The sequence below is a fragment of the Phaethon lepturus genome, unplaced genomic scaffold (assembly GCF_000687285.1).
Source record: "Phaethon lepturus isolate BGI_N335 unplaced genomic scaffold, ASM68728v1 scaffold12536, whole genome shotgun sequence".
Lineage (NCBI taxonomy): Eukaryota > Metazoa > Chordata > Aves > Phaethontiformes > Phaethontidae > Phaethon > Phaethon lepturus.
The window spans coordinates 19,424-46,665 of NW_010547020.1; the positions used below are offsets into that span (position 1 = coordinate 19,424).

A 27,242-nucleotide genomic window follows, 5' to 3' on the forward strand; every position below is an offset into this window, starting at 1 on the left:
GACTCTGAAAAGAAATGCTCTTTTAAGAGGTATGCCTCATGTAGGCCAAAATATTCCTGACTGTGATATATATTATAAATATAAATGATAAGGTTATACTTCTAAGGACTCCCTCTGCTGATCATTTCTGTAAGTTTTCATGAATTTAGTAATGAATAGTTTTCTGTGCTAAAATCTCTCCAAACGGTGAAAGCTTGTACTTTCTGAACTGATATTCAGGCTTGTCTTATTGGTGACACAGTTTTAGTAGAGAGATCTGTAAATGCACTGCTTATTTATTGCTTCATCATCTTAATAGAACACTGCCTTAGTGGATGAAGTATAGTATGAACAAAAACAGTTGACTACCTGACATGTACATATGCCCTGCCAACTTCTCCTGACTCTGTGTGGAGGGGGTTTGTTTGTTTGTTTGTTTGTTTGTTTTAGTTGGGAGTATAGTCCAGATGCCTTCGTAATTGTCTTCACTCACTTCCTCCTGGTATGATGTAAGACTTACCAGACCATGAGAGGCTGACACCATGCCAACAGTGTGGTATAAAATAATGTCATTTGGAACCAAGATGTAGAAACACTAATCTTTGTGCAAGTGATCATTTTTGCATATTAGCTGGATATTTGGAACATTTTGTGTTCGTTTGGGGTTTCATGTTCTAGCACTTAAGAAGACTGCCTCTTTTCTCTCCGTTGTTGGCATGTTGTTTCTGAATAAGTCATTGCTTTACAGCTGTTAAGAAAGCAGTCTCTATGAAATGGAATTAGATAGCTCTTCCATTATGTCTCCCACCCATTTCAGGATTCATAAGTGGCAGATTTTAGGAAAGCAGGCTTCGTATGTCTTTCCAAGAGAAAGATTGGTCTAACCCAATCTTTTCAGGGCTCTCGTCATTTTAGTTTTATGTAAACGGGACCTCTTAATACTTTTTTAGGCATGATTCAGGTCTCTGAAACTTTAGAAGGTTTCCTATTTCTCTAAAGCAGCACAGTGCTCATTTGTTTTCTTCTGACTCAAAAATAATTCCCAGCATGAAGTACTAACAACCTGGGTTAAAAGTGGCTCTTCAGCTATTGACTGCAATTGGTGTTGCTGGTTTTTATGCTGTGTTTACAAGGGTCCTAAAGAAAGTGATGCTAAGCATAAGGGAAGATATTATTGCTATTTTCAACGCATCTGTGGACAGAAATCAAGATGGTGCTGCACTACTCTTGGAGGTGCACACTTGAAGGATGAGAGGCATTGCACACAAGTTGCAACACAGGACATTCCTGTGAGACAGTAGGAGCACTTTTTGCCAGTGAGGATGGTCAGACCCTGGAACAGGTTGCCTAGAGAGGCTGTGGAATCTCCATTTTTGAAGGTTTTCTGAATGCAGCAGGACTAGGCCCACAGCAACTCAATTTAAGTAGGCCTACTTCGAGTGCAAGGTTGGATTAGAGCAGTTTGGAGATTAATTCCAATCTGCATTATCCTATGAATCTATGTAACCTGCTGAGGGGCCACTTCATATGCATTTTACATTTCCTGTAAAAACAGGTGAGGTTCAGGTTGGTGTGTTTTGGGGGGTGTGTGTGGGTGTTTTTTTTATTTTAGAAAGAAGTATCTGTAGTTGAGAAGTGTTCTGTGATTATAGAACCAAGGACTTAGAGTAACTTCTTATTCCAGCAACATGGTTTTTAGAGAGAAGGATTGTGCTTTGGCTCTAGTGTTTAACTTATTGGCTAGGTAGAGAGTTAGAAACCTTCATTTTTATTTTTTTTAAATCAGATGTCACTGTTCAGTCAGTGGATTGAGAGTCTCAAAGTTACCTAGCCTGATGTAAAATCTTAGATTTTTAATAAACAGATTTTTAATTTGTTATTGTACTTGTAATGTTGAAATAACAGGTAGCCTTCATAATAATTGAGGTGGAGTTAAGATGACATAGACATAGGGATTGGGAATTTGTTTATGATATGCTTGTCAGCATTAATGTCTTGGAGATTTTTTTGTACCTTCTGTTTGCTTCTAATCTTCAGATCTAATCCACATTTTTTCCCCTACAGCAGTGTACTTCACTGTATGTATGGTTACTTTTTTTGGTGTGTTTTTTTTGGTGGGGTGGTAAGAAGAGCTCGGCTGTCTTACATGATGAAAGTGGCTTTAAACTTTTGTTTGGCAGTAGGCTGTAGGAACATGGGAATGTTGGGACTCCCTCCCAAGAGCAGATATGTGGTTCAAATATACTAGTACCCCTTCTGAGTTCATAGTTCTTAACATATTCCAGATAGGAACATGGAAGACATCCTGTATTAGCTGTCTACTCACATGGAGAGTTTCTTCTTAAGTATTGTGAATGATAGCTTAGCTTAGTATTTTGTAGTGTGATGGTGTATCTTTTTCAAATACGTTAATAATGATTAAAAAGTAGTTAATGGTGAAACTTGCAATTATTTTATTTACTTTCCTCTGAACTGATATAGAACAGCAGAGAGGTGATGAATGTGGAATTACTTCACATTTTTCATTTGTTGTTATTAATGAATTTAATTTCTTATATGAGGCTGTAACCTTAATCCTTCTGTTTCTTCTTTATATAGGTTAGTAGTTTTGCTAATTTTGTTTTTTCCCCCACTTTCCCTCTGGGAAGCAGTTCAAGTTGTCTTCAAAGTCTTGAGTTTTTAAATATGCTATCTAACTGAACTGACATCTTGGTATGCTAGCTCTTCACATCCTTTCTAAATAAATATGAACTGGCCTGGCTTTTGTCTTTGTCTGTCTTCGTCTGTGTTTCTTCTTTTTTTTTTTAAATTTTTAATAAGTCCTCCTATTGTCCTCCTCCTTAACTGTTTTGAAAATGAGAGACATTCCAATTTTTGTCTTTTTTCCTGAGGCTAGAGGACAGAGGTCTCAACTGCACAAGATGCAGGCTAAAGTGGAGTCTGACAGTGACAGCTTGCTTACAGACCTTAAAAGTTGCATTGCTTACCGGAGATTCAAGCTTGTTGAAGCTATAGTGTCTGGGCCTCTGCATATACAGAGAAGAGATTGTTCTCTTGTTTTAGCAGCTGCAAGATAGTAGTGTAAGGCCAGGCCTTCTGGAGAAATCTCCTGCTGTAGGTTTTGTCTTGTTTTGAAACTGAGGGGTCTAATGCCCTGGAAAAACTTGTTGCCATTCTGCTGCTTCTTCCAATAGTTGCCAGTTTCTGTTCTTTAAATGTCTAATGAGAGAGTTCTTGTGTCTTTCTTGAAAGGTGTATAAAATTTGCATAAAGTTGATTTGACAGGCTTGCTCTGGATATTCTAGAAGACACACATTTTTTCCATTGCCAAAAAGTGTATGATTTTGTTTCCCATTCAGTCAGTGAAGTGTGTATTATCTTTGCTATCCTCTTTTTCTGGCACAATGGGCTTCAGTACCATTTTGTAGGTTTTTTACCTTCTTCATTGTACGATATTCTTCATCTCAACTGTTTTTTGTTTGTTGAAGGTTTGCTTTTTGTTTTTTTCTAGTGTCAGTGCTTGTCTCTACTATAGTGGGGAAAAATTGTCATGCTTTTTCTAGAAAATAAGTAATTTCTTTGCTTTAGTTTTCGCGGTAATGTCTTTGGCTCTTCTGCCTCATTAGTGCTTGGATTCAGTCTGTGATGATCCTGAACACCTTTTTCTGAATTCCTGCTTAGGCAAGTAACTAGAGTTGCATTGATGTTTCCTTCTTAAGTATCCTTGTAGCTTAATTTCTCTTTTGCCTGTCATGAATTATGTTTTCCAATGTGTTTACTTTTTATTTAACTGGTGGTTTTAAGCCATCTCCTGAACTGTTCTTGAGAAGTAATGTTGAATAGCTTCCCTTGTGCCATAGAAATGTACTTATTTCATGCAATTGTTTCTTTAGGTGCACTCAAGAGCTAATCTTATGGACTAACTTCTAAGGGTTCAAACCCAACTTCAAACCCTTCCAAAGGGTTTAATGTGTGGCTGGTTGTCAGTTGGTTAGAAATAAATCCATAAAATACAATTTAGAAAAAACAATTCAGTTTCCCAGTACAGATTCTGACCATCTTGTGTACTGCAAAAGCAAGTTGCACTTTCATTCTTCTGTAATGGCTAGTCACTAGCTTAATTAAGAAATCTTAAATACCATAAAATAGTTTTATTTTTGTGTCATTTACTGCTTAGCTGTAAGAACTGGAAGTCTTCCTAGTAATTTTTGTATAGGACAATGTAGATTTTAATGGGTGGGTGTTGGATGTGTTTTTCCATAGGTTGTAATGGAATATGAAGTACTTTTTCAGTGCTAGTATAGTTTAGATTAGTGTGAAAGTTTGACTGTTGATAGTTCTTTTTGCTTAGTGACACTTCGTTAAACACAGGAAAAAGAATATGACAAATTAAATTAAAGATCAGACATTTGGGGATCAGAAATTTGGGGATCATGTGTCACCATTCCGATTCTGAAATGTATTCCACACTAAGCTAGACAGAAACTAGTATTTGTGAGCCAGGGACAGTAAAGTCACTTTAATGGAAAACAGTGTGATTTGGTGACTTCTGCAGTGCTGGATGCAAATGTAATAGGTTGTAAGCCAGTTTAGCTGGCTCTGTTAATTAACTTGAATGCTGTCAACTTATGGTAACAGTATAATTTTCTTTTCAAGATGCTTTGAAAAATAAAATATAGCTATGGTTAAAAGGTAACTTTGTTAAAGCATGGTGTTTTCTCTAAAAGCAGTTGGGGTTGCTGCAAAAAAGATAAATGAGCTGTTTAATTTTTAATTTCTGATTTTTATTCCTTTTAATGGTGGTTATGTCATCCCTTGCTCTGAAGAGAGAAAAACTTTCTGGTTCACGTTTCTTAGTAAAACAAACTGCAGCTCTGCCAATGAGACTATTTTAGTTTGTAATGTGTTCTTTAATTAACTTGAGCTTAAATAAAATGGGATTTCAGAAGATTTACTTTTTAGCACCATTATTGAGACAGAGCTTCAATATTAAGCTTTAACCATACTGGCACAAGGCAAACACTTAAAAGTGTGGTTAAACCTACTATGCCAAATCAGACCTAGTTATTTTGACTTTTCAATTATCAAAATGCTTCCAATCCTTAAATTGCTTTGAGGGTTTTCTCTGAAAATTTTTCTCAATTTTTCCCCATTACTAGACTGAATGCGATGACTTAGATTACTAGAATAGTAGGGTTTCAGCTTAAATCTAAGTCCTTTGTTTGAAAAAGGAACTTATTAATAGCATACTAGAAAGATTTTTCTATGCTAGTGAAATTTTGACTTGCAAAATCATATGGGTTTTACATTGTTTCACTGCTATCCTGTAAAAGTTAGTGCTATCATTGTGCGTCTGCGTGCACACACATGTACAGTATACGAAAGCCTAAAGCTGTATAAACATATCTTTAGGGTTAATTCTAGTTAATCATTTATTCCCAAATGCCTTTTACCTGATCACTACACCTGTGTTACTTTATGATATGTCTTTTCTGCAGACACCAAAGATGCTAACGAGAAAGATTAAGCTTTGGGACATTAATGCCCATATAACCTGTCGTCTGTGCAATGGATACCTGATTGATGCTACTACTGTAACAGAATGCTTACATACTTGTAAGTAGAAGTGTAATTAAGTTAAAGGAATTGTTTTGTTTTGTGGGTTTTTTTTTTAACTTGATGTACAACATGTTTTAATGGTTTTTAGTTGAAATTAAAAAATATTGTGCATCAGCCAAAATAATGTATACTTCCCTAGACACTGCTTTTTTAACAGATTTGTTTTTTTAACAAAGCAAATGAAGAGAACATTAAAGCTGTATTGCACAAACTTGAAGCCATATACAATTAGTGGTCACATATGCATTCAAGAATGCAGTCTGTCTTCCTGCTAAAGGAATGTAGAATGCCTAGTTCTCTCTTCTGTGACAGCTGACATAACATACGTTCTTCACCTGGAACCTTCCAAATGTCTCTTGCTCTCCCGTTCCACTGCAGAAAGCAGCCATAGTTTGTCAATAAAGAATAAGTATATTGTATTGTACCATGAAAATAAGTTTTTATTCCAAAATAGTATGGTGAGGTAGTTGTTTGTTGTTACGTTACTTTGTGATTTTTCTAGTTTCACACCAGTGAAGTATTCCCTAGTACCTTGCAAAGCCTTAGAACATGTAAGTCCATCCCAGCATCTTTATTGTTGACATCATGGGATATAGGAGTGCTAGGGTTTGCAATATTCTGATGGAAACCTTGCATATTAGCACAGTTCCAACTAAAGATCTGGAAATATTTCTTCTGAGGAGAAGCACCCTTATAGTCCAAAGTGGTAAGTCCAGAACTATTTTGTCTTGAATCTGTTCTGATCCTCAGTTTCTTTTATGTAAAAGTAGGTATCAGATGAGGAATTAACCTTCAGTCTAGAAGACCTGCTGTAGTTATATTAAATATCCTCTGTAGCAGCCACATTGATCGCTTTATACCTCACACTACAGGGTTTTACCAAAAGTATTGTTTCTAGCTCTGTCTTAAGAGTCCCTGCAATTTACTAGCTTGTCCTTGTCACCCAGGAGCTTCCATTTGTCCAGTTTTACCTGTTCAGAGTTTAGAATCTCACTTGTTTCTATGCACCTGTATTAATCCATTAAATAGTATTTGCCATGCAACTTCAAACGTCTCATGTTTTAAAATGCTTCTGTATCTTATTCTGATAAAGCTAGTATGTTGTTTGAATAGGTTAATGACCCATAGTCCTAATTTTCTTGGAAGGGAAATATTTGATGGCAGTGGCTTCATCTCTACAAGATGCAACTTTCAGTGGACTTCACCTAAAATGTCTTACAAAGGGGAAATACAATGCTCATAATTTGTCAGAGATTGTTTTCCATTTTTATTTGATTTAGAAGTTCTATTTATCAGTTTTAATGAGTTTGATGTTCTTGTTATGCTTCCGTGTAATTTTGGTTATTCTCATGTGCCTTCTGTATCTGTTTCACATCATAATTTCCATACACTTTTAGGAGTGTAGAGATCTTTATGCTAGACTTCTACTTACTTTTGCCCCAAATTCTTTCCCCATCTTTCTTATAGGCACCCTTTAAGTACTGGAAGGCTGCAATACGGTCTCCACAGACCCTTCTCTTCTCCAGGCTGAACAACCCCAACTCTCTCAGCCTTTCTTCATAGGAGAGGTGTTCCGTCCCCCTGATCATTTTTGTGGACCTGCTCCAACCGGTCCATGTCTTTCCTGTGCTGAGGGCTCCAGATCTGCGTGCAGTACTGCAGGTGGGGTCTCACCAGAGCATAGTAGAGAGACAGAATCACCTCCCTTGACCTGCTGGCCATGGTTCTTTTGATGCAGCCCAGGATATAGTTGTCCACCTGGGCTGCAAGTGCACATTACCTGCTAATGTCAGCTTTTCATCCATCAGTACCCTCCAGTCCTTCTCAGCAGGGCTGCTCTCAATCCTTTCATCCCCAAGCCTGGATTGATACTGGGGGTTGCCCTGTCCAAGGTGCACTTGGCCTTATTGAACCTCTCTAGGTTCACACAGGCCCATTCTTTGAGCTTGTCCAGGTCCCTCTGGATGGCATCCTGTCCCTCAGATGTGTCAACAGCACCACTCAGCTTGGTGTCATCCACAAACTTGCACTTGATCCCATTGTCTATGTCACTGATGAAGGTATTAAACAGTACGTATCCCAGTACGGACCCCTGAGGGACACTGCTGATCACCAATCTCTATGTGGACATTGAACCATTGACCACCATGGTCATGGATGCAACCATCCAGCCAATTCCTCATCCACCTAACAGTCCACCCATCAAATCCATATCTCTTCAATTTAGAGAGAAGGATGTTGTGGGGGACCATGTCAAAGGCCTTACAGAAGTCCAGACAGATAACATCCGTAGTTCTTCCCATGTCCACTGATATGGTCAGTCCATTGTAGAAAGCCACGAGGTTGGTCAGGCAGGACTTGCCCTTGATGAAGCCATGCTGGCTGTCTCAGGTCACCTCCCAGCCCTCCATGTGCCTTAGCATAGCTTCTAGGAGGATCTGTTCCATGATCTTCCCAGGCACAGGCATGAGGCTGATGGGTTGGTAGATCCCAGGATCTTCCATTTCTACTTTTCAAAAAATGGGTGCAATGTTTCCCTTTTCCAGTCTCCAGGGTTTTCACCTGACTGCTATGACTATAATGGAGAATGGACTTGGCAACTACATCAGCCAATTCAATCAGGACTCTTGTTGTCCCAAAAGTGGATCATATACCTGGTATGCAACATGCCAATACACACACAGAGTAGAGATATTTTATTTATAGCATATTTGCACAGATATGGGTGCTATGTGGTATTCCACAAAGCTAGCGCACCACACAGGGGAATCACCACATGGAATTCACCCAAGTTTACATTTAGTGGCTAGTAATTACCACATTGCTTATTATTGGTACGTACTCAAATTGGTGTGCATGCTCCTAGAAAGGGGAGGAGGGGCGGTAATCTGCATAGTCCCTCAATTAAGTAGGTGGTCATGGTCTCCCCCTGCCACCTGTACATTTACTGTAGTTGCTGTGGATTCTGCTCATCTCGTGACAGTTGCATTTTTCAAGAGTGCAGGAACTCAGCTGTGTCTTCATTGTTTACTGCTTAGGTAAAAATACTACTTCATCTTCTTGACCACCAGATCCGTTTTCATTCTAATGTTGTAACCTTTATTGTATTGTTAACTCCTACCCACCTGCACACTAGAGCTTACCGTTTGCCTCAGATATCGCTCTGGGACGCATCTTATTGGGTCCCATAGACTTACGGATGTTCAGGTTCCTCAGGTGGTCACGAACTTGATCTTCCCTTACAGTGGGAGGGACTTTTTTCCTCAGATCCCTGTCTTGTGGTCCATCCACTCAAGAGGTTTGGGAAGAGAGACTGCCAGTGAAGACCGAGGCAAAGAAATAGTTGAGCCAGCCTTCTCCGTGTCTGTTGTTACCACTTTGCCAGTATTTCTGATTGGTGGTCTACACGTTCTTTAACCTTCCTTTTCTGGCTGACACACCTGGTAGAAGCCCTTATTATTATTCTTCTTTGCATCCCTTGCCAAGTTCAGCGTCAGCCACACTTAGCCTTCCTGACCCCATCCCTACACAACCAGGCATCATCGTTGTACTCTTCCCAGGATACCCAGTCCCTGCTTCCACTGTTGGGTTGTACTTTCATTGACTTTGTAAGACTGGGGTTTCACTTCACTTTTGCAAATGGATTACTGCTTTGGTGTTCCACTGGAACAGACTGCTGTGCAAGATCTGTGCTTAGTGTGCAAATCTATGAGGCTTGGTCTAAACATAACTTCTACCAGCAATGGTACTGTCATCCTAAATGGGTACATACAATGCAGAATGCAAGCTTACCATGCTTCATTTGCTGCTGCATATTTTTTTTTGGTAATAATGTGTGCTTATTTAATTGTACTGTCATCTTGTCTGAGAGGTAGATGTCTCTATAGTTACAGATTTTTTTCCATTTCTGTGGTAAGAATGCATTAATACCAAGATTGCATGAACTGCTGCTCTTTAAGAAAAAGCTATTTCTGCACCATCCCCCCACGTCCCACATTTTTGAGTTGTAACTTTAATTGAATCAAGATACCATATAGTAGCATATCTTATAACTACTATTTGGGGGGTGGGGGAGGCAGCAGTGTAAATAGCTTACTTTGAATGAGATATGGATACAGTTCCAAAAGCATGCAGCTTTTTAATGCACAACTGGTTTAGCAACTTCTACCAGGACATCTTAGAAATACTGAAGGTCTGTGTCCATGCAATTTTTTTCTGGTGGAAGTTTAACTGTAGTGTACTCTGTGAAAGTTAGAATTAAAATAGCACCTGGATATCCACTTTTTGAAAATTTTCTGTTCTTTTAAATAGTATCCAACTGCAGAATAATTTTTTTGATTTGGGTTCATTGCCACCATAGACTTCACTTCTGTATGTGGCCATGGTTAAAGCAAATAGGCTTAGTATCTTAATGGCATACAGTTCTGTAATATCATCTGTGCAAGCTGAATGGTGCAAGCGGTATGATGTTGACCTGCTAGAAATTGCTGTTTTAGGAAATTCCAGAGTGGGATTTTATGTTGCATGCTTTATTAGGGAGACTTTGGCTAGGTACTGTATTGGGTTTGCGTGGCAAGGTTTTGGTACTGGGGATGCTGCAGCGGTGGCTCTGTGAGAAGCTGCTAGAAGCTTCCCTTGTGTCTGACAGAGCCAATGCCAGATGGCTCCAAGACAGACCCACTGCTGGCCAATGCTGAGCCCATCAGCAATGGTGGTAGTGCCTCTGGGATAACAGAGTTAACAAGGGGAGGGGGGAAATGGCACAGCAATTGCAGACAGAGAGAGGAGTGAGAATGTGTGAGAAAAACAACTCTGCAGACACCAAGGTCAGTGAAGAAGGAGGGGGAGGAGGTGCTTCAGTTTCTGGAGCAGAGATTTGCCTGCAGCCTGTGGTGAAGCCCATGGTGAGGCAGGCTGTCCACCTCCAGCACGTGGTGGTCCACAGTAAAGCAGATATCCACCTGCAGCCCGTGGAGGACCCCACGCTGGAGCAGGTGGATATCCAAAGGAGGAGGCTGTGAACCCCATGGGAAGCCCACGCTACAGCAAGCTCCTGGCAGGACCTGTGGACCCATGGAGAGAGGAGCCCACACTGGAGGTGGTTTGCTGGCAGGACTTGTGACCCACTGACTGGGGGACCCACTCTGGAGCAGTCTGTCCCCAGAGGACTGCACCCTGTGGAAGGGACCCAGGCTGGAGCAGTTCATGAAGAACTGACGCCCATGGGAAGGACTCAAGAAAGGACTGTCTCCCATGGGAGGGACCCCTCACTGGAGCAGGGGAAGAGTGTGAGGAGTCCCACCCCAGAGGAAGAAGGAGCAGCGGAGACGTGTGATGAACTGACCTCAACTCCCATTCCCTGTCCCCCTGTGCTGCTTGGGGGCAGGAGGTAGAGAAAATCAAGTGTGAAGTTGAGCCCTGGAGTAAGAGAGCGGTGGGGGGAAAGGTGTTTTAAGATTTGCTTTTAGTTCTCATTACCCTACTCTGATTTTGATTGGCAGTAGATTAAATTAAATTCCCCATGTTGGGTCTGTTTTGCCTGTGCTGGTAACTGGTGAATGATCTCTCCCTGTCCTCATCTTGACCCACAAATTCTTTGTTATATTTTCTCTCCCCTGTCCAGCTGAGAAGGGGAGTGATAGAGTGGCCTTGGTGGGCACCTGGCATCCAGCCAGGGTTAACTCACCACAAGTACAGATGCCTTAATCTAGTGCATCACTTCCCTGTATCAAGAGCATTAATGAAAGACACTGGAAACTGTATTCTGCATGATAGGCATCATGCTTACATGATTTAAAAAATGAACTTTGTCTAAATTTCAGTGAGGTGCATTTCTGTGGCTGTATAAAAACACACTTTTTTTTCATTATGCTTCTTTTATTTCTTTTTAATTATGAATGTCCTTGTTATCAGTCTGTAGGAGCTGCCTAGTGAAATATTTGGAGGAAAACAACACCTGTCCAACCTGTAGAATTGTTATACATCAGAGCCACCCATTACAGTACATTGGGTAAGTATGAAAGCAAAAGTGCAACTAGCTTCACTCTAGACTGTTTCAGCCTCTTTAATACAGCATCTCTTTGTCCCAAATTTTCTAACTTGCTTATCAGCATGTTAAACATTTAAAAGGAAAGTTGAAGGTGATTGAGGAGATACCGGATCAAACTTTGCTATGAATTTGCAACTCCTTGATGCCTGTTAGCTTTTTCCAGACTTAAAAGCAAACAAAGTATATACTTTACTGTTTCATTTCTGTGTGAGTTTTAATGGGATATAGTCATTCTTCGTTTTGTATGTTTGGCTTGTAAAAGTTACATAAATGAAACATTTGTAGAAATTATACTTTTACAAAATCCTGGAAATAATTCATCTCAGTTGAACAGTACTTTTCAGTGTCTGACAGAGTAATGGGAGAAATAATTCTCAGCTTTATTGTCTTTATTGTTCAATTAACATTTCAAAGGTCTCTTTAGTTCATATGAACAGGTAAGAATACAGCAGCAAAAATATTAGACCAGGGGCTTTAATCTCTATAATGGAACAATCTTGTCCTTCATTCTATTTTAATCCCTACACAGTGCTTTCAGTTTCTGACCTATCATGAAAATGGTATTGTTAATGCTTCTTTTTTTTTTCCCCTAAGTATATTTTTTTTTTTTTTGTTTTCAGAAAAGGCGTTTCCTTTCTTTTCCTTCAGTGCTTTCCTTTCATTTTACTGAACTGTAGTAACTTTTGCTGAAGAAAATCCATTGTGACAGTGTGTTTGCACTAGGTGTTGCATATCGAGTGGTGTTTTGCCTACCTTTCTAAAAGAGTTTACTTTCATTTGTGGCAGTTTTCAGTGTGCCTTTCTGAGTTCTATAACAACTTCTGAAATAATGTTTATAGAAAATGATTTCTCTTCACTTTTTCAGAAAACTGTTGATGTTCTGTACTCACATTGCTCAAGTTTGATCCTGATTCAGGAGCCTGAAACTAGTTATGCCATCTCTGCATTTGAAGAATAATAGAGTACACTGATAATGTGTTATATGATATACTGGTAATACCCTATATGAGTGTCTGCTTTGAAGGGACAAGTAGATGCCAAGAGGCAAGAACAAATAAATTACAGTTAAGGCAACATGTTTGTCTTCAGTAAAGCTACAAGAATACACCAGAGCCTTGGTTCAGAAGCTTGTTTTCTGGGGCAGAAGGGGCCAGGAAACAGCATCAAATTGAGAACAGATAGAAAGGAATTTGCTACTTGTTTTTTGTCACTGAATACACTTCAAAGAAAGTATTTTGCCAGAACTGGTTATAAAATACTGCCCCTTCAAGACTGAAACGGTCTTTGCCCAACCTACTTTTGGATATATACATATTTTTTAGTAAAGAATTGACAGTCGGGAGTTTCACAATATGTCTTAGAATGCAGATTTGCACTCTTGTTCATCCCTCACCGTCTGGAAAATAGGTAAACCAAATGTATCTCTACACATTTCTTCATGCTGTTAAATGCTCACCTCTGATCTAATAGTGATGGCTGATTTACTCATTTATATGGAAATATTTTTAGAGATGTTCCTGAAATCGATATATGACACTTGAAAATCACAGCCTGTGCAAATGGAATTGCTACTGGTTGAAATTACATGAATTTAGAATTAATGATATATTGATTGTTCTTGTAGTGCTACTTATAGGTTGTAATGGTTGATAGTAGATCTCTTGATTTGTCACCATTCTGGTACTTCTTCCCTGGTTTCCACTGCTGTGAAGTGTTCATGTCAGGTGACGAGAAGCCTGAGACAACTCTTGTAAGCCTCTTACCCTACTTAAGTCAGATTCAGGACTTGGTATTGCAAGCTCTATTGGGGTAATGACCTTGCAGCAGCTGAGACAAATATTTTAAGTGTCTCTGATATTACTTATCAGTTGGAATTTAGCGTAATATTTTGTTTCTCTCAGAAAATGACTTATTTTAGACTAAAACAGAATTTTGTCTAGGATAGCTGGGAATTAAGTTTAGAGTCTTAACTCGTCCTGCTGCTCCAGTTCCAGTGGGATTATAACCTTTCTTTTATTTGAGCCACACTTACCTATACAAGCTTCTGAGCAACATAGTTTGCTCACAGTTCAAATGTTGGCTTTTAAGAGCAAAGTAAAATTTTATTGTTGTGGTCTTTTTTTGTGACCTGTTTTCTTGCATTTTTTGAAAAAGCCTGGTAAAGATAACTAAGTAATCTGGAAATGTGAGAGATGAGTCTGTAGGGTTAAGAAACAGACTATCCTTGATTCCTCTGTAATAAAAATGAGTTTACCTCAAGCTGTCAAAGAATTTTGAGATTATTAGTGACATACTTGTCTTGATGCAGCAGTCCATATTCCATGGAGCTTCATCCTCTGCATGTCCAAGACTATTCTTCCTCAAACTTCCCTTGGGTTTCTGTCTTAGCCTGTACTTTTTCATAATTTGTTTCATGTTACTGTTGTCTCTTGTTTGATGTAAATACTGATTTGAGAATTGAAGGTGTTGTTAGGTGAATTTAGAGATTTTTCATTCAATTTAGTACTGGAACATTTTTAAGAGAAAAGTTTTGAATCAAGATGATTGACTTAAACTTTTGATTTTGTTTTTTTTTTTCCTCGCTAGTCATGACAGAACAATGCAAGATATTGTTTACAAACTTGTGCCAGGCCTCCAAGAAGGTAAGTTGTGTTATGCCCTTTTTTAAGAGGTCGTTTTGCACATACTTCTTTAACACTTGGAAAAAAAAAAAGTATCAGGTGATGAAAATGCAGGGGCAGGGGGAAGAACTGAGGAAAAATATAATAGAAAACTGTATTCCTTAATTTGTGTAATTTCTAGTGATTAGTTTAATTTCATATCTGTACTAGCAGCAATTGGCCTTGGGGGTGATGGGAGGAGAGATGGGATATTTCTTTGAAAAGTAGTAGTAGTGTGTGAAGCAGAATAGTAGTTCAGCTTTTGAACGTTGGCACACTAACTCTCATTCATTCTTATTAAACTGTGCGCTTAAACTTGTTGTGCTAGCTTTCTAGAATTCTCAGAGGTAGAATGTAATGCAGAGTAGCTTTTAGTTTCAGTGGAGTTTCTGGGTGAGTCCTTTCTCGGCAGGTAAGTTTTAATTTGTGTTTTCATAACCCTATTTGAGACTTCAACTAAAGAAGTACCGTAATAACGGCGCAGTAATTTCTTGTCTAAATGTATGTTACAACTTTCATTTAGATAGTGTGTTTTAATCCACTTAAGCTGCAAAACCAGAACATTCTCAAACATCAATAAGATTAAATGGATTATTTAAAAATTATTTCTAGCATACTGAAAATCTGAACTCTAAATAAAAATTCAAACCCAATGGTTTGACTGAAATATTGTGGAAGGGATTCAAAATACAGTATAATATCTTAAATACCATGTCATTCTAGTAGGAATGCTGTAGTAATAAAACAGATGACTTTGTAGTATTCTAACCATGAAAAATAAGATGAGGCATGGCTTGATACAATAGCAAAGATAGAAGAGTAGTAAATACAACAATACCACTACTTTTTGACAAGCATGTTTCACTTAAGAGGGAAAGGATTTGGAATAACTTTGTAAATATTGTATTAGAACTTTATTACAGGGATTAATATTTACAATTTTAAACAGCGGAAATGAAAAAACAAAGGGAGTTTTATCACAAACTGGGCATGGAAGTTCCAGGGGACATCAAAGGGGAGACATGTTCCACAAAACAACACCTAGATTCCCATCGAAATGGTAAATGTTCCTTTATTTATTCTCTTTTGGGCGGGTGACGGCTAGTGAATTGATGAACAGACCTGTTGGAGGTATGTGCCTAATTGGTCTATTACAATCACAATTGTTTTATAACACTGCACAATACAGTGAGTGTAGGATTGTTGCTTTGTCTCTTATTTGTGTACAGAATCTTTCTTTCTAGCTGGTCATAGCATATCACTCTTGGTGAAGGAGATCTCCATAGTAGTACCTCCATGGGAACTCTGTGAAATTACCCAGCTTCTGGGCTGCTAACAGCTGTTGGCACCTAGTGTTGCCTAAGCAGATAAGCACAATTTCAGAAAAGCAAAGTTTATTCTATATTGCAGTTCTGAACTCTGCTGTTTTAATCATATTAGCATTACAAGCTGCTGCTGAGTGTTATCCCATATATCTGGTTTTTTATGTAAGGTGAAACTAAAACAGATGAAAATTTAAATAAAGAAACTTCTGAGGAAAAACAGGAAGAAGATAATGACTACCACCGAAGTGATGAACAGGTGAGCTCATAGAGCATGTTTTAGTTTTATCTCTTATTTTTGCTTTAGCGCTTTGGTAAGCTAACAGAGAAGAAAAATAACTGCTTCAAGCTACTTTTTCTGTCCTCTGATACAAACAAGATGCAGTGTTGCCCAATGCTTTTGTGTAAGCACAAGTTTCATCTTCGGGTTTTGGCAGGAATGAAAAATACATTAAAGAAATTTGCACTAAGATTTTATAGTTCTGACTCTTTATTTATGAGTTTCCTAAGTATTTATTTGCTTTCAAAACAAATTCAGGTTATTTGGCCCCCCTTCTGAAGTAGTGTATCCCAGTGTTATTGTGATACATTGATCTAAGTGTGTATCAATAATTATTAATGTAACCTTTTGCACTTTTACTAATTTAATATTTATTTTGTTGTAAACCTCTAATACTAAGACAGTGTTAGCCCTATAACATAAAAATAGTATGAAACCCAGGAAGCTCATCATTAAAATTTAAACACAAAGCATGTTTGAAAGTGAAATCTGCTTTTGGGGTAAACAAGCCATTCCTCTTACGTTTTCCCATTATGTGTGTCCAGAGTAAATTAAACTTGGATTAATTTTCTTTTCAATAACAATGTAAGGCAATGTTCAAAGATATTGTACCTATCACTAGATCCTCTTAGTGCATAAAGTAAATCATCACAAAGAGCTTAGACTAAGTAATAAAGAGATGGATGAGAAAAGACGTAAGAATTGAAGCATAGAAATTAGAGAGACCTTTCAGGGGGATAATATTTAGAATTTTAAAAATTCATGTAATTTGTATCCGTTCTTTTTAAACTTTAAATTCTCTCTTAAATATGTGTTGGAATTTTGTTTTAAACTGAGTTTAGCAGCCGCATTAAAAGCAGGAAGATACATTAGAAGCCATTGTTAAAAATGGGCAATGGCATTCATAGTGTTTATTTTACTCTGGCTTTTGACATATGGTCCTTTTGAGCTATTGGCAGCCTATGAATTTGGACTGGAGCAGCCTTGTCCCAACATCAATAATTCTGTCTTCACCTTTGTTACCTAGATCTGTTTTGGTTGCAGTAGTGCTTATCACTAAACTGACAGGATGTTAGAATGTTTTTTTTTTTTTAGTAGGACTACAGGCATTTCAGTTTAAGGAATAGAATCATAGAATCCTTGGGTTGGAAGGGACCTTTTATACAGTCATTTAGTCCATCTGCAGTGAGCACGGACATCTAGATCAGGTTGCTCAGAGCCCCATCCAACCTGACCTGGAATGTTTCCAGGGATGGAGCATCTACCATGTCTCTGGGCAACCTGTTCAATATTATTGTATTGAATACTAGTACTTCACTTTTTCACTTTTTTGTATTAATAAAAACTGCATATGGAGTACATAATGAGGACTGCAGAAAATTGTTCCAGCCAACCCTGACTGTTTGTTTTTTCCTGAAGGTAAGTATCTGCTTGGAATGCAATAGCAGCAAATTACGTGGATTGAAACGAAAATGGATTCGCTGCTCAGCACAAGCAACAGTGTTGCATCTAAAGAAGTTCATTGCCAAAAAACTTAACCTTTCTTCTTTTAATGAGGTAATTAATTTTTAAAATTATTTTACAGATATAAAAACCTTACAAAAAGTGTGGGATTGTTCCTTTCCAAAGAATGTCTTTTAGTCTAACTTTATTTTCAGAAAACAAAAGCATATGCTGTTTCTTGAATTATGTGTTAAGTAGCCATTTTCTTGTCCTTTTTGGGGTCTATACAGGACTTCCCACTTAGTTTGCAGTGCATCTTTTCATGTCCATATATAAATAGTTGAGCTAAAACGCTTGGTTATGTGCTTCCACATGTGTTGAAGTGGACTCTGGCAAGGTGCTTTGTTTGACAGCTTATAGTCAGGTACACTCCACCCTTTCAGAGATTTCAACTCTGTGGGGGGGACAGGCAGTAACAAACTCTTTAACACTACCGAAGCCCAGCTTAAGAGAAAGCACTCACAAATATTTTGTTCCTTTCTATGCTCTCAGTGAAGCTCAACCCAAAGTTGCTGCCAACCATGAGCAGAGTGTTACCAGATACCTACTTTCCCCTTCCTTTGCAGGGAATACTTGGAATCATGGGAAGAATTTATGGTGGAAGGTACAGAAAGAAAGGCAATTCTTTGCAATTCTTCTAGTTCGGATTTGAAATTAATGGTGGCAAACATGAAGGAAGCCTCTGTTTACCACTTTGCTGGGTCTTGGTTGCAGTCTCTAGACAGCTCAATTGATTCGCAGCTTGATGTCTCCCAACCCCACGTTGTGACACTGATTCAGTGAATTTCTTTAAGACTTTTCATTCAAATCAAATCGTCTGCTTTCCAGTCCAATGTGTCAACACCTTTCTTCTCAAACTTTTAAACAGCCAACTTGTATATGTATCACTTTTCCTTCCTAGCTCCTGTAAACTTCAAACCAACACTCTTGTCTTATGGTTGGAGTATGTCCCCAAACTCTGCTTGTCTTCCTGAAACACAACTGTATCTCCTTTCATGTCCTCAGCTGGCTTGGAAGTTTTTGGCTCCTAGCTGTAGCTCAGCAGCAACATAGTTACCACCACTGTTCAAAAGAGTGTATATTTTGTGTGTGCATGTGTTTTAAGCCCTCTATTCCACTGTGCCAGTCTGTGATTTAACAACCTGTTTGGCTTTTGCTGAAGGAACAAAGTTTCAGGAGTATTGTTTATTCCTTTGCTATCTATTCCTACAGTCTTAAAGACTACATAAATTGTAGTGTAATCAGTGTACCAGTACAAAGTAATGGGCACATAGAAAGATTTAAACTTGTGGGTACTTGGTTGATTGCTATAGACTATTGCAGGTTTGAGTTACTGCCAATTAGGTAAGCCATGTAAGTGGAAGCATACACATTCAGGCCTTTCTGGGGTGTGTGGTGAAGCATTGTTAATATAACCCACTTCGGTGACTCACTGTTTTCATGCATGTTCACTGTTCTAGTTCATGTTCAGCTGATCAGTAGTCATATGATCCTCATGTTTTAATGTTTATATCCTCAGTTTCTCATGTCAAGATCTTTCAACATTGAGATGGTAAAGTAAAAATAGCTATTGACTATCTGTAAAAGACCCATAAACATAGTGTATGAGGGAAGTGTCAGGCTTTTTTTTTTTTTAAATGTATCCTTGTAACAGAAAGCCACTTGGCTGGTGCTAGGTAAAAAATTTTCATACTATGTTAAGTAACGAGCTGTCTTTGAGATTTGTGAGTTCTGTCTCCTTGGTCATTTTATTGGGCCTTTTAAAAATTATATAAAGTTTTCAGGAAAGGCTATTAGTGCTACTTGGGAAGCTAAATCAAACAGTTGCTGCAGTATTTCGTAGGTAGGCACAGACATGATCTTTCAGCACTTTATGTTGAGAAAAGACGTTCTCTTTTCTTTCCTGGTACTATTTTTGTCTGCAGAGCAATGGCAAGATGAATGGTTCCAGTGTCTTAAGAAAAAAAAAAATATTGTCAAACATTTATAGTATTATCTGAAATATGTTGTTTCATGTGCTGTGTCCTAATGAATTAACTGTTGTCTTTTTTCTGTCAGCTGGACATATTATGCAATGAAGAGATTCTTGGCAAGGACCACACGCTCAAGTTTGTAGTTGTTACTAGATGGAGATTTAAGGTATGATTATGGTATGGAACAGTGGTTCCAAGTAAATCATGAAGTGGCCAAATGAAATGTTTATAAAATAGGCATCATTTGGAACTATACTGCAGTAACTGCAAATTCAATAAAAAGATACTTTAATAACTATCTAATACAGCATCCTTAAACACTAAGTATTAATTTTGTTTCCAAGAAAATGAAGGAAAGGGGAATTAAGTATTAATTGCAAGGGAAAAGGGAACAGTGCATCAACAATCAAATTGTTATTAAGCCTGGCAAAGGAAGAGGAAGCCATAAGAAAGTATTATTTAAAGAACTTCCTTGAAATGGGATAGTAAACAGTGGGGCATTCATTCTGAGTTTTAGTAATTGCATTAATAATGGCAGCTCAAGTGAAATAGGTTTAAGAATGAATTGCATTTAAGAAGCAAGCCACACCTACAGAGTCAGTGTATGTGTACTTGGGGATATTTGAACTAGGAGTTAGCATTCATAATGGACAAGCAACACAGTCTGAGTTTATAGTGTAGAACCACTTGATGGCTTTGGATGCGAATCTAGAAGAGGTGCAGGTGGTACTAGGGAAACATTTTTCTCTCTTTCTATAGAAAAGTAACTGACTTGCATAAGAATCACAGGATAAAAGTTAATGATCGGTCTTTGAAATGCAGAGAGGTCATGAGTGGAATCCTACTGGAACCTGTTCTGTATGATGTTCCTGAATGACCTGGAAAGGTGTTTGAGTAATGCAGTAACAGTGCACTGGCAACATTGTGGTTATTTGGGATAGTGAAGATAGATTGATAACAAAGGATTGAAGCAAGCCTTTACAGTTCTGAGTGACAGGTGATTAATGAGCACCTTAAGTTCAATGTAGGTAAATATAAAAGGATACAAAGTAAATGTTTGGTTCTGTTCCTTCCCCCCCTAAAAATCCCAAACAAGAGCATGAAATTGATGTGCCTTTATACAAGCCTACTATTCACCTTCATTATGGAAATCCATGCAATTGTGAGTCACATGGAAAATGGAACTGTAAACTGTTTTCTCAAGTGAAAGAAGTTGGGGATATAAATTGAAACTGGGAGACGGGAGGTCCAGAACAGGCAAGAGGAAGCATTTCTTTACATGAGACACAGAACACCTTCGTGCAGTTAAAGTTTACCTATTCATAAAAAAGCAATGGTTACATTCACAGAAGAGGAATCAAGTGAGAGCTCTTAAATATGAAGTACCACATGCTCTTATGCTGCTTTCTAGACATCTACGTTTCTTCCTTACTGGGAATGGGTTTTCCAAGTTAAACAGACCTGGTAGAATGGATCTTAAGGTGATCGGCTCCTGAGACAAAAGAGAAAGGTTTCTTCATCTCTTGTTTGAGCTCCATAGATGAAATTGCATCTTGTCTTTGTGTTGGTTTGACAGGTCAGATAGGTATTGTGATAGTTCATTTAAGCTTCAGTTTATGAAACAAAAATTTTGCCTACTGAACAGATTAGTTCTGGTTTTGTTTCTTATGTAATATTTCTGTCTTGCAGAAAGCACCTCTACTGCTACATTACAGACCCAAAATGGACTTGCTGTAAGAGAACTTTATTGTCCTTCTGGGCAGAGTTTTTTGCAGAGACTATCATCTGGCACCTTCTTAGTGCATCACTAATCACATGACACAAACCAGCTGAATAATTTTGGAAGACTATAGGGCTTTCATAGCAGACTGTCCTTCTGAATATTTCTTCTAGGGATGTGTTACCTAGATTTCTGAACAGAAAATATTTATACTTTTTTTGTATGGAAGAAAGAAGTTGCAACGCGACAAGGCACTACCAGCACTAAGTTTACAGATACTGAAAACACTTCACAGTTCCATGTAGCTCAGCCTCATTTAACTCTTAGTTACACAGAAATAAGTTAAAATGTGGTGGGGTGATTTAAAAATGTTGCTTTTGACACCAAGTTGCATTTAGTTACTTTTCACATTCTGAATCTTTAAAAACTATATTTTTGCAAAGTGTTATTGTCTTATATAGTATGCCTGATTGCATTGGCTTTATTCAAGTTATTCTGTAGAGCATTGAACATACTTAATGATTTAGTGACTGGTGATAATTTATTATGCTGCATTGAAAACTTCTGGAAATCTGGGAAACCAATAAGTCTGTCATTTTTGCCCAGTTATTGCTGTCCATTATTTTGTGTTTTAGTAAAGTTTTGATACTCCCCAATGCATGTTGATTTGGTAAGACCAATAGAAATAATTTCCATCGATTTTCATGTGCCCTGATATTTTGCTGTGGCATAAATTGCACCACATAATGACAAATACTCAAGTGCTATATTTGTGAACTTTTAAAAAATAAACATTTCTTACGTAGATGTGGCTTGCAGAAATCAGTTTTTAATGTAGAGAGAATTTGCTCTCACTAGCTTTTGAAACACTGGCTCTTGGGCAGCTTTGGGTGATATCGCACAACTTCTATTTCACTGATTAAAAACTCCTCAGATCACTCTGAGCAGATTTATATTTCCTTTACCTGTTTTCTTATGAAATCATAGGATTTTCTTTAGCACAACTCCTAGTTGTCTTGTGGGCGTGAGTGATAGGGCAGGTCAGACAAGATTATTTTAGCACCTTCTGGCCTTAACTGATAATTTTGCTTGCATCAGCCCTAGTGGATGCAAGGTACATCTATACACACGTATAACTATATATGTTATAGAATGCACCCTCAGTAGCACTTAGCAGGGTTCACTGCACTTGGTAAGGCTTTTTGAAATAGTTGGCTTTTTAAAACAGTAGTTGAAAGTGATTTCTGCAAGCTGTATACAGTATAGCGTATATGGTATGATTGTGAGAGTATTTGTCTGGCGCAGGTGTCAAGTCATTGAAAACAGGCTATGCCATATTATTGGCAGCTGGAAATAGTTAATCTTCTAATTTTTGGAAGAGTTTTCCAGTCAGCTGAAAATGCTAGTTGCTATTCCTATTCTTAAACCCTGTTATTTTTTGATAAATTGTCTTTGAATAAGAAAACAAGGTTGCCTGTAACTGCCCAGCTTCCTCTAGCTGTGCTGCTTCCTCTCTTCTGCTAGAAAGTATCACTTGTTACTCGGTAACACAAAGCTGATACTGCAAGAGGTTTATTCCAAGCATTTAAAATCCTCTCCTCGTCTTGAGTTTTCAAAGCACCACATTCCTCAGCATGTTTTCCATAATTTCCTTCTTTGGAGTCTTCAAGTCCTCCTTTCTCCACTCTGCTGCTGCAGAAGAGATGCTTGAACTTGTGGTTACCTTTGAAAAATAGGGTTCCTCATTTTGAATTAGCCACAAATGTGAATGTCAAGTAAATCAAAAAGTATACGAGCAGAGAATGAAAGGGAGCCTACTGAACTGTGGAGATGGAAAGGAGGGCCACACAAAGGCCAAGAAGTGCTGTTGTCCTTGAAGATGAAGCTATAGGATAGCTGCATTTGAATGTTTTTGTTAGGCAGAACACCATGTTCAGGCTGGGTGGGTGGGCTTGTGTGTGCAGGGCAGGGAGGGGAGGGTGTGCATGAGCCATGGCATCAAACTTGGCTCTGGTTTTGTCTTACTCTTTGTGGACTCAGATATATGTATTTTCGCTTTTTTTCCTGTCTTTAACATTACTTGAACTGGCAGAATAGAACAAATGAGATCATGGGTCTGCCACTTTTATAATCTCTTCATGAAACAGTGAATACAGGTGGAATGGATGGGTACATAAACTGACATACTGGGCCTTTCTGTAGCTGTTAATGTGGTTGTTACTGCCCTGGTGTAAATAAGGGACTTGCTCTAACCACTGAGGCACTGAGAGTATGAACAGGGCTGTAAGTATCCACCCTCTATGCACCCTATTTATACAGACACTGGCTGTACCTGATGTAGACATAAAATTAAAGCTGCCAGACAGCATTCTGATTAACCACCTTGATCAGGAGAGAGAGAGAGAGAGATATACACATAAAAACAAATACATATGTATATATGTGAGATCTGTCTACCTCAGAATGTGTGTACTACAGAAACTTCATACAGTGCGGTTAAAGTACATGGGGATTTTAGTACTTTCCTGTGTATTTGTGCAACTGAGAAATTAGTTACGAACACACAAATCTGGAAGCATTTCAAATCTATCTCTTGCTGTAACAGTCTACAGTACAGAACATACATTTATAAGTTTATAACCATCTTTACAGTCACTTGAATTTGTTATGGTGCTATCAATATATTGAAAACTCTGTTTATACTTAAATGGATATATAAACTGAAGCCAGTATTAATACCTACAGCTGGAGTTTTTGCCCATAATTGTGTGTAGCTGCTTTTGCAATGTGTTTAATCTGATAAAACCTCAGTGGTAAAAGGAAAAAACCAAAAACCAAATACAGAACTACCCAGTTATTTTTCTAAATCATGTCAGAACATATACCCTACAGAAACTCTTCCCTCAGGAAGGATATGACTGTGTCTGGACCGTATGTTTATTTCCTTTAGCCTTACTAAAAGACTACAATGCAATTGAATTGAGGTCAGAGGGAGGTCTCCTTTGGGTCAGAGCCTTGTTTCACTTCTGTGAAGCTTGAGAGATGGTATGTATATCAAAATTATATTAGGTAAAATAACATTGATACTGTTCAAAGTTGGACTACAAGTTGGACTCGGCATAGATATCTCTTAGTCCTAGTGAGATCGTGTTATTTTATTTTGCCTTTCGTGAAGATGCCATTACTGTGAAGTAGTTTTCACAATTGCTTACGCTGGTAAATAATTGCAGTAAAGAAGTACCTAGTTGCATTATCCTCAGCAGCAGTGAGACTGATGAATCACCCAGGCTCACAGTCTCATTAAATATAGTTTCATTAAAAATAGATAATTCAGATAGAATATATAATATTGAATTTAAATAAAATCTGGTGTTTTAAAGTTTAACTTTATAAATTATTTATTCTATTTTAAGCCTTCTGTCTTATTTTACCATCCAAGTATTTTTGGTTTCAGTGGTCCAGCTTTATTTACGGGCATATAAAATGAAATTGTGAGATGTTTTTACAAGCTTCTTCCTTTTACATTGAGTAGCTTTTATTTGTATGTTTGTGTTTTGTGTGGATAAAGAGCATTACTTATGCTTTTGTGCAATAGGTTTGAAACATGCATTTATTAGGCATATGTCTAAATAGTAAATGTATCATCTACTTACCATTAAATTTAAATGGAATGTAGATGGCTTTTCTCACTTCTTCAAACCAGGTTTTATTTGGGGCTGTTATTTGGGGCTTTGTTTTTTGATTTTTTGTTTTCCTTCTTTTATTTTAAGAGTCAAGTGTGGGATCTAAATTTGTGTAAGTACACGAACTGTTTGTCAGCAATATTTTAAAATAAATGATCTTGCAAGAAACCTTAATGTGAAGTGTGTAAGCAATTGGCAAGATTTGCAGCCTATCTGAAAATGTTTTGTGCTGTTGCTATGTCTGGTATATTTGTGTACCATCAAACCTGGGAATATGTATTTTTATTGGTTGTGCAACAGTATGCACAACACTATCACCTCTGGGTATATGGGACCATAAAAAATATCGGACTACAACTATGATGGTGCTATTTTTTTCCAATAGGCTATGAGCCTTTGAAAACTTACCTGGCTCTTATTGTCTTCATAACAACATAGTCCTAGGAGATTCATAGAGATTTTTTCTACCGGATGATAAATACAACCGTACAACTAGCCTATTTTACAGCATTATGCATCTTAACATTGAGCTAAGTATAATAGGAAAAAGCCAACCAGTCTGCACATCAGCGAGATGAATCCTTGTAAGTACTTAAAATGCATTTTGTACAGAAGGCTTGACTGTACAGAAAAATCAAGTTTCTGTATTTCCTCAGGTACTCACTTCAGTTTGGATGTTTCACTGGAAATGTTAATGCAACCTACACTTCAGTTAATCTGCCTAAAGTTCATAACAGGGCAAAAAATTGTCTCATACACTGAAATCTCTACATAAGATATAACTAACTGTAACTAAGGTCTTGAGATCTGTTGTTGAAGTAAAAAGTTGCAGAGAGCAACATTAAGGAACACGGAACAAAGCTTCAATCTCGGCTTTAATGAAAACTTGCCATCACTACAAGGCAAGGAACTTGCGTCTTGTGGCAAGTAAAGAGTAATGTTTTACTGTGGAGTTACGGTTTTATTTACATACAAATTAAAGCTCTTGTCCTTCTATTTGATCCATGTTTTATCATCCTTAGGGCTTCTTTGAAATCTTTCAAAGCCACAATGACTTGTCTAGATCCTAGTGGGTAGGGTAGGAACTAAATGTCCAATTCTATGAAGACTTATATTGTTAACTTAACCTGGATGGTTCCACAGAAACCAGCGGGATCATTCATGTGAATGGTTGGATGTGGCTGAAGGAAGGAGCCCTGATTTTTGAATACTGATGTTCCAGTATTTTTTTATTTTTATTTGAAACTCAAAAGCATTGGTTTAATGGGATCTTGAATTCAAGTGACTTATCTGGACAAAAGGAGAGTTTCTTCTTTCCTTCTGCAACAAAATTATTTTATGGTTAAGGGACAATAAGCCAGTGCAGCCGCTAAGCCTTTATCCTCATATGTGGCATAATAAAGATTCTGGAACTGTCACAATGTTAAACCATATTTTTGGCTTAGCTTCATTTGAAAGTTTACAATTTTTTATGCTTTGTGTTGCTGTGTCATTTTTGTACTATTGGTGGCTAGTTTTGTCTGAATAAGCCTTTTGGGATTATTGCTTAATGTTTTGATTTTATGATAGTGAAGCTTGTATCCAGTGTTTTGCCAATTAATATTATATGCTTGTTAATAAAAGCAGAGAAACTAACTGAAATACTGTCAGGCTGGAAGTTATTGTCCCGTTTTCCCCCAAGAACATAAGGAACTAGCCATCATAATATCAGAGCACTGAACAAACACAGCATGACTGAAACAATGGTGATGTGGCATTGCATTGTCTCAGCCTTTTAGTCAAAACACAAGCATGGCCCAAAGTATTACTCCACTGCACAGAATGGCAATATGTCTGTGACAAGTATGTGGCAAGTTACTGCCTCTTAGGAATCAAACTGGCTTCAGCTGCAAAGAGGAAAAACACAGTTGCCCTGTTGTCTTTATGTATCTGTGGATAGAAGGGTACTTACCTGACCTGTATGTGTTACTTTCAATCTTGTCCTTACCTGGTGATTTGGATGCGCAGGGGCTGACTGCAGCATTCTGGAACACAGACATTCACTTGACATTCACATGCCAAATTGAAAAGCATATTCATATATGTTCTGATTTTATTTTATTTTACTTTGGTGAGCTACTAGGGGAAAAAAAGGTCTCTCTTACAGGAAGCTTTCATTAATGAACTGAATATGTTTTACCTTTGAAAAAATTGGTCTATTGTGGTATTTAGCAAACACTGGTGTTTGCCCTCTTGATAACTTCAAGAGCTTTTTTCGTTCAAGATCCTTGAGATTTAATACCTGAACAGATCAAAGGTATGGGGGAATTTTGAAGTAAAATTATTTTAAATGCCTAATCGAGATAAAACAGTAAAAGTGCAGAGCAGATGCTACAGTAGGATTTCTTGCAGTATCTATAAACAGTAATGCAAATTTATAGCTTGTATAGAACTGCTCTATGCATACTGAGAGGG

The 27,242-nt window shown here is 37.8% G+C and overlaps 1 protein-coding gene across 1 annotated transcript; it reads left to right on the top strand.

Moving 5' to 3' along the window:
* Positions 1 to 5,486: 5,486 nt before the first annotated feature.
* On the top strand, positions 5,487 to 21,587 carry PCGF3 (polycomb group ring finger 3). The gene is made up of 8 exons (XM_010289515.1): positions 5,487 to 5,595; positions 11,512 to 11,608; positions 14,234 to 14,289; positions 15,257 to 15,367; positions 15,800 to 15,888; positions 17,329 to 17,466; positions 19,471 to 19,551; positions 21,075 to 21,587. The coding sequence occupies exons 1-8, from the start codon at positions 5,487 to 5,489 to the stop codon at positions 21,120 to 21,122; spliced, it is 729 nt and encodes a 242-aa protein (XP_010287817.1). The 3' UTR covers positions 21,123 to 21,587.
* Positions 21,588 to 27,242: the final 5,655 nt, after the last annotated feature.

Bases quoted from the DNA above. Each gene is read 5' to 3' on its own strand.
- PCGF3 (XM_010289515.1), top strand. From the start codon at position 5,487: ATGCTAACGAGAAAGATTAAGCTTTGGGACATTAATGCCCATATAACC. The intron at 15,889-17,328 runs GTGAGCTCATAG...TTTTTCCTGAAG, and splicing joins ACCACCGAAGTGATGAACAG to GTAAGTATCTGCTTGGAATG. The intron at 17,467-19,470 runs GTAATTAATTTT...TTTTTCTGTCAG, and splicing joins ACCTTTCTTCTTTTAATGAG to CTGGACATATTATGCAATGA.